The sequence below is a fragment of the Grammomys surdaster genome, unplaced genomic scaffold (genome assembly GCF_004785775.1).
Source record: "Grammomys surdaster isolate TR1022 unplaced genomic scaffold, NIH_TR_1.0 115254, whole genome shotgun sequence".
Classification (NCBI taxonomy): Eukaryota; Metazoa; Chordata; class Mammalia; order Rodentia; family Muridae; genus Grammomys; species Grammomys surdaster.
Genome location: NW_021613002.1, coordinates 1600 through 9619, shown reverse-complemented (window position 1 = coordinate 9619; position 8020 = coordinate 1600). Strand labels below are relative to the sequence as shown.

The 8020-nt window shown below is 50.4% G+C and overlaps 1 protein-coding gene across 1 annotated transcript; it reads right to left on the bottom strand.

The window, feature by feature from the left end:
* Positions 1–7447: 7447 nt before the first annotated feature.
* On the bottom strand, positions 7448–7706 carry Spaar (small regulatory polypeptide of amino acid response). The gene has a single exon (XM_028784154.1). The coding sequence runs from the start codon at positions 7673–7675 to the stop codon at positions 7448–7450; it is 228 nt and encodes a 75-aa protein (XP_028639987.1). The 5' UTR covers positions 7676–7706.
* Positions 7707–8020: the final 314 nt, after the last annotated feature.

The following is an 8020-nucleotide window of genomic DNA, read 5'->3' as shown; positions in this document are numbered from 1 at the left end:
CTATCTGCCTAGCTTTTTGCAAGGAGGTGATTGACAGGTGAGGTAAGTTGACTGACACTGAATAGGAAGCAGCCAGTGTTTATCTATGGCTAGGATGCCCATGTGCCTAGATCTCAGAAGGACAGAGGACCTCTGAAACACCACAGCCCCCACTTCATAGGCAGGGTCTTAGTTAAGGTTTCTGTTGCTGTGAAGAGACACCATGACCAAGGCAACTCTTATAAGGACAACATTTAATTGGGGCTGGCTTACAGGTTCAGAGGTTCAGTCCATTATCATCAAGGCAGAAACATAGCAGCATCCAGGCAGGCATGGCACTGGAGAAGCTGAGAGTTCTACATCTTGTTCGGAAGGCCAACAGGAGAACACTGCTGTCTTCCAAGCAGCTAGGAAGAAGGTCGCAAAGCCCACCTTCACAGTGACACACTTCCTCCAACAAGGTCACACCTACCCCAAGAAGGCCACATCCCTCAATAGTGCCACTCCCTGGACCAAGTATATTCAAATCACCATAATGGGCACCTGGAAAGGCCAGTGGAAGATAGAAGTGGCCACAAAGAATGTCCTAGCTGTGGGCTTTGTTACTTCCTCCATAACCAGTGTATACAGAAAGCTGCCTCGGCAGGTTTGTTTGCCTTACATACACAACTAGAAACCTGGAATTGGGCTAATGCCCTGTCTCAGAAAGCATGGGGCCAGACAGGAATGGTTAAGCATCTCCCAGAGGCCAGTGAGTTCCAGAACATTCCTTACGCTCTCTGCAGTCTTCCCAACCATACCTTCTTAGAGCATGGGTGTGGTGTCAGATGTCTCAGGACTCAAGAGGCTGAAGCAGAGAATCAGGAGTTAAAGGCCCAGACTGGGTTGCAGAATGAGACCCAGTCTCAAGAAGAAGGCTCATAGGTTTGAAGAGTCCAGTCCTCTGAGAGCTGGCAACACTGTTGCTCTGAGGCCTGTGGTGTCTCTAAGATTTACATCATGGTGGAACACAACCATTCACCTTACTGTCAGGAGGTAAAAGAGGGGATGAAGAAAAGCCGGGGTCCCACTGTGTCCTTCAAAAATGGACCTCCAGCTATGGAAGAGCCTCTTAAAGGCTCTACCATCTTTCCAGTAATGCCACCCTAAGGAGCAAGCTTTTCCCAGCAGGGCCTCTGGGGGCTGCTGAAGGTGAAACATGCAGTCTCACTTACCCAGACATTAGTTCACCAGGGCCTGGAATTCTCCACATCTTCTATGCAGAGGAGTGTGTTCTATCAAAAGTCAAGTTTAGCCACACAGCCGTATGATCATTCTACTTACTTGCTAATATATGATGAGTTATTGGGGGGTGGGAGGTACGGAGTCTAAATTGACCTCATTGTTTTAAAGACTGCTTACCATGGGTTGTTATGGGCCTGCTGGGGCATGCCAGTCAGCTACTCCTGCTGGCGTTTAAAGCACTTCTAACTGCAGATGTGCTGTGTGGGGCGTCTGGGTGGGGGCGTCTGGGTGGGGGCGTCTGGGTGGGAATGTGGAAAGGCCGTAGACCTCCATGTCTCCAACTATGGCTGCCTTTTCAAGTGTCACGACCTCAGGAATGGGGATCTGGCAAGACACAATGCCCCTTTTCTATTCCTTGGAACAGTGGTTTCCCCTAAGGAAGGTACTTTTCCGGAAAACATGTTATTTCAAGGCCTTTTGATTCCAGAGCGCAGCGAGTCCCACAGAGACACCCCTGCCAGGTTACAGAGTCAGGGACTGTGGAGAGAGGGCACAGTGGGGGTGCCCCTCCCCGTTCTCCTACAGCTCACAGCTCAAGGATTTCCATGTTTCATCCTGCAGACGGGCAAGATGCTATTCTCATCTCCGCACCCTAGCATGTTGTGGCAGAGGTCCAGCCAGGACCGGCACAAACTGGCAGGGATTCCCGGGATCCACACAGCTCATTCATGCTGCCCCTTGATGAGGGCTGGGGCTGAGAAAAGAGCCCCAAGGCAGTAGGGGAAGTCAGACCTGTGGAAGCAAGATGGAGTTATTCTGAGCAGGAGTCCTCAACACCCTAGGGGACTATAGTCCGTTCTTCCAGGATCCCAGCCCCCAAAGGATGCTCAGCTCAGGAGCTGAGCTGCCAAAAGAGGTTGCTGATGGCAAGGTCTCCATCTTCAGAGTCAGATGTAGAGCCAGGGGCAGATGTCAGTAAGTTTTGGTGAGCTCAAGGAGCTGGATCTCCAGTTTCCTTTCCTTCTGAAGATATGGACTGGATCCCGCTGAGGCAACATGGGCATTATAAGCAGCCCAACCTTACTCCTGCACAACTGCTATTGGCCCAAAGCACTCACAAAGTGGCAGCTTGGCACGCCAGCCTGTGCTACGGAGATCATTGGGCTGCTGTGGGCACTGACAAGATGGTCTACAGTGAGAGCACGGTGCCTGTGCATTGTAAGAATCCACGAGAATTGGCAGTAGCTATGGAACAAGTAGAAAACGCACCAGATTTGGAACTGGGAGGGCTGGGTGGCCAGAGTGACTTGGCCCCACATTGCCAGGCTGACCTGAAGCAGCTGCTTCTCTCTCTGCCACCAGCCAAACACTCCCCAATTTGCTAGATTTGGATGCCATTCTCTTATTCTGGTAATGCTACCTCCTCTCTTGGGGATGGTGGGCAAAGGACTGCCTTTGGCAGTAAGGGAGCTCCCTGCCAGCTGGTGCTGGGCCTGTCTCTCTTCCTATGCAGCAGGCAACACCAGGGAGAATGACAGACCACAACCCTCATACAGCACACAAATGCCACACATACAAGACACACAACACAGCATTCAAACACAACACACCACCCACAGTGAAACCACACACACATGCCAAACACAGACGACACACACAATATATCACACAGACTCAGACCACACACACACTCATAACACATATACAAAATACACTCCACATACGCACATCCTGTATACCCTGTATAACCCACCCCTCAGTACATACATCATACACTATACACAGACCACATGTGCTAGCAAACTTTATGTCAACTTGAGTCAAGCTAGAATCATCTGAGAGGAGGGAATGCCAACTGAGAAATTCCCTCTGTAAGACTGGGCTGTCAGAGGCACCACAACAATGAGCATGCATGTGGTGGGAGAGAAAGAGAAGCAGTTTGTGCACCATGAAGAGAGGAGGAACCGGAGACTCCACTGTGGTGAGGAAAAGCCTGATGTTAGAGGCCTTCACTTCCACTTGAGGCCACAGTGAGGTCCCAGCCTGGGCTGTCACTGAGGGTCCTGTCTAGGTCCATGTCCATAGCCCTTGTTACCACCAAAAGCCATTCAGACATCCCTGGTCTGGGCTGCTGCCAAGGGCTGCAAAGAGCTGGCCCTGCCCCTGGCCAGCTGCAGCACTAAGGAAAGCAGCCCCCACCTCACCTGAGCATCACAGTAGAGCTGGCCCTGGTGGCCTGAGTGCAGGAGAGCAGACCCTGTCCCTAATTGACCTTGTGGTGGTGTGGACATAGGAGAAATGCCTTCCCCCTGCTTTCCCCCCTGCCTGGGCAGTGTGGGAGAGCTGGCCCTGCTGCTATGGACATGGGAGAGCTTGAAAGCTGAACAACTCAGTGAGCACCCAGGCCCAGATCCACGGCTTTGAGTTGTCCTAACCCGGCTGGAGCACATGAAGGGGTCAGTCCTGCAGACCCAAAGCTGCAGGCTGTCTATGACACGGGGCAACAACAGGATATCGGAGAGGAGTCCCAGTGAGGACCCAGTATTGACAGTGTAGCCTCGAGGCAGATCAAGGATGCATTGCAAGGAATATCTGCAAGTAAAGCTGTTTGGGCAAAAGGGGACACTGTGTGACACACTGAAGCCTCCACAGGTAAATGAGGTTTTTTTTTTAATGTCTTTATTTTCATTTTCTGTTTTTGATTTTTGTTTTCTTTGGTAGGGGAGGTGGCAAGGGCAGAAGGCAGATACAGAGAGAGGAAACTGGGGCCCACCGTGTGAAATTAATTAAAGAATCGATAAAAAGTTTAAAAAAAAAATAATGAGTTGGGCCGTAGGCAAGCCTGTAGAGCAGTTTTTAAATTAGTGATCGAAGTGGGAGGGCCCTGCCCATTGTGGGTGGGGCCATTTCTGGGCTGGTGGTCCTAGGTTCTAAAAGGAAGCAGGGTGAGCAAGCCAGGGGAAGCAATGCAGTAAGCAGCACCCCTCCATGACGTCTGCATCAGCTCCTGTCTCCAGGCTCCTGCCCTGTGTGAGTTCCTGTGCTGACTTCTTTTGGTGATGAACAGTGCTGTGGAAACATGAGCCAAATGAACCCTTTCCTCCCCGAGTTGCTTTGGTCACAGTGTTCTATCACGATAGAAACCCTAAGACTCCACATATACTACACAGGCACTGTACACATTATACATGCCACATATCATGACCATATACATACTGCACACCAGACACCTACAACACAACACACACACATGCGCACACACGCACATGCACATACACACACATGCACACACATGCACATGCACATACACACACACACATGCACGTATACACACACACACACACACACACATGCACATACACAAACCATGCACACATCATAGCCTGCAAAGTGGCCGTCCACTCTCCTCACCAGTGTCATTGTCAGCCCTTGTGTTGCAAAATTTAGGGGGCTCCTCTCTATCCTCTCCTCTGACAGCCCTCTGCTGTCTTTAACCAGTTACCCAGCCTCTCAGACTGCCCCTGTCCCAGTAGGGCTACTAGATAAAATGCAGGATGCCCCGTAACACTTGATCTTACATAGACAATGAATGTTTCAATGTATGTTCCAACTATTTCATGAAATGCAGTCAAACTAGAAATTACTCATCACCTACATGAAACTCCAGCTTATCTGGTGCTCTTCTGTTTTTAGAGAGTCTACTCCCCAGAGTCTCTAGTCTGTGTTCTCCCCATCTCCTGCCCCTGTTACACCTTTTAGCCCTTTGATAGAGTGCCCCAGGAAAGACCGCCTTCATTTTTAGGAGTCCTACTCTTCTAGGCTGCATCTCCCTGCCCTCAGACCCACCTCCACAGTCCTGAGGGCCTGGGGCCTATGCCCAACACTCAGACCCACCTCATCACTGCATCAAAAGCAGGTAGCCACGCCCTCATTTGTGCCTGGACCCTTGGTCTGCTCAGCCCAAAAAAAAAAAAAAACAAGGCTACCTGTTCAGTACTATATTTAGCACCCACTGCCTGGGAATAAGCTTCCCTTGGGAGACGACTGGTGTCCAGCCTCATCTCCTCCAGGCCAGGCCCAGCTGCTGTTCTTCCTGCCCCACAGGTTCTCTGTACCAATGCCTTCTTGGATCTGCTCATTGAAGACTCTTTTCTGCTTCCATTCTGGCTAAGGGACCTTCTCTTCCTCCTCTTCTTCCTCTTCTTTCTCCTCCTCTTCTTCTTCCTCCCAAATCTCCTGGGCTCCCACCTCTCTCTCTATCTCCACCCCAACACCCAAAGCATATTGTCTCTGCTCTGTCAGGTGTTCCCTGAGCTGGGACCAGGTCTGACTGACTCTCACCTTCTCTGAGCAGGATCTGGAACACAGCAGAGCTCTGTCAATGCTCACCGAATGGAGGACAGGTGGCTGGATAAAGGAATGAATGAATGAAGTGCATGGGTAAGGAAAGGAAGGCACGGTTACATGGGTGAGTGAGTATGTGGTTGGTTGGGTGAGTAGATGGATGGATCATGACATATTTAGGGTATCTATTGGTGTGATAAACACATAAGCAAAAGCAACTTGGGAAGGACACACACACACATACACACACACACACACTTGTGCTCAGGTGCTTCATTGTGTCTGGAGACTCACCCATCACCAAGGAGTCTAGATGTTGTGGAAGAAGGTTCTGCTGAGTTCCTGTGGAGATATGCTGGCAAGATTCCTTTCAAGGAGGATCTTCAGAGCCTGCTTCAGGGCAGAACTCTGCCTGAGGAAGACAAACCCCTGGTAAGTCAGCTCTCAGGGGGAGCCGCAGTGAGGGTCAGGAGTGAGGGTGGCAGGGCTCTGCCTCAGTCTGGCTGCTTCCCCTTAGGCAGTGCTTTCAGATGCTCATCTCTAGCCAGTGTCAGCCCCACACTGACTCTTTCCACCTGCTGTGAGTCCCTTCACTAAGTCCCAGGACTCTCTGGCCTCCCTTCTGGCCTATCTGTAAAAGCCCTAATCAGAGACTTGGTATCCAGATGGATACCAAGATGGACATGTTTCCAGAAGCTTCTACCTCCTGAGCCTCAACCTCCCCAGATTCACTCCACTCCCAGCTAACAGCCCGACTCCCATCCTGTACTTCTTCCCTGCCACCCCCTACCCCCATATCTCACCAGACCCAAGCTGTCTCTCTGGATCCTTCCTGTGGCAGCCACATGTCTGGATACCCTTACATCCCAGAGGACCCTTGTCCAGTCTTGTCCCCTCAACAGGCAGGTCCTGAGAGTCACCCATTCAAGGTTAGATGCAGACATACAAGCCAGGAAGCTAACTTTTCCATCCTTCAGATCATAGTCTTTAAATACGACATGGCATCTATTCCGTGAACAGATTTTCTATTAATAAAAACAAATGTCCCTTTATTTGTGTTAAAATCAACAGCTTCTTCACATGAGCTGAAATGTAACAATATTTTAACTTTTTTTGGAATTATCTTTCAGTTCACGATTTTTCTATCATTCCTAAGTGACGCAAATCACTCACATTTGCTAAGAATAGACACAGTCTGTCGGACTGTAGCAACAAAGCAAGTCTTGTTCAAAACGTGTTTAAAAGTCTTCTTGGTGGCCTTCCTGTTAATGAAACACCTTGTGCTTTCTGTGACTCGCTTCTCTATTCTGCTTCCTTTTGTGGTTTTCCAGAGCAGATTTGGAAAGATCCATAAAAGGATATACGTCCTCAATTATAAAATAAGTCACTTGTTCCCAGAAAACAGCTCTTCGTTTTCAGAATTTCAGGGCTGATTTCAGGCAACAGGATCAAGACTAAGGATTGGGCACTGCGCAGCATCCAAAAATACTAACAAACGTGTAGCTCTTCAAACTGTCCACTTGAGGGCTCTGGTTCCTTGGGCGGCAAATAGACTTCCGTCACAGCACCCTGCTGACATTGTGAGGTTCTATAGCTGGCTGGAGCCACCCCACTATAGAATAACACACAGTATCCATCCACATCACCTCAGACTCCTCAGCCCCACTGTAAGTAGGGCCAAGCTGATGGCTCAGCTTAGAGGTAACTCACACCTGGTCCCAAACACCTCAGCTCCCCCAGGATAGAGGGCAGAGCAAACCCAAAATGGGGGGAGGTAAGAAGTTTGTGGTACGTAGGATAAGGATGGAGACCTGGGAGGAGTGGGTCACCAGACACTGCTTATTGAAGGGGTAAATGGGTCTGACCCTCTGGCAGAATAAATGCCGAGGGACTGCCAACCTCACATGACAGTCCAGAAGTTCTGGGCCCTGGGCAGTGGCCGGGATTGGAGAGCCGGCCTTGTGAAGAGCGACGCCTCCTGGTGAAATGTGGCCACGGTGAAGCTACGTCTGGGGCCGCTCGCTGGGTCTTGGGTCTGTGAGTCATAGCTGAAGTAGCAGAGGATGCAGGTAATGGCCATGGTGATGACAAACAGCACTGCCACCATCCCAATCACTGCTGTCTCCATGATTTCTGAGTGGCACTCGTCACACCGAACACTGTGGGTGGTCTCTCAGCCTTAGTGTCCCATCAGAAGCTGAGGTTGTTGGCGTCCACGAGCGAGCTGCTCTACGCCGGATTGCTTCTCCTCCGCCGCCTTCTAAGACTGCAGTCTGAGGCCTTGAACTGTGCCACCGTAGTCCGCCAAACCGTTCTGCTACAATCAGATGACCTTCGGTCTAGTTTTAACCTCAGGTCAGACCTCCAAGGGCTGTGCTCAGCTCTACTGGCAGCTGCTAGAAGCACCATCAGGAAAGATGTAAGCAAATGATTCCCTGGACATGGAAGAGGCAAGGGAAGGAGGGGCAGAAAA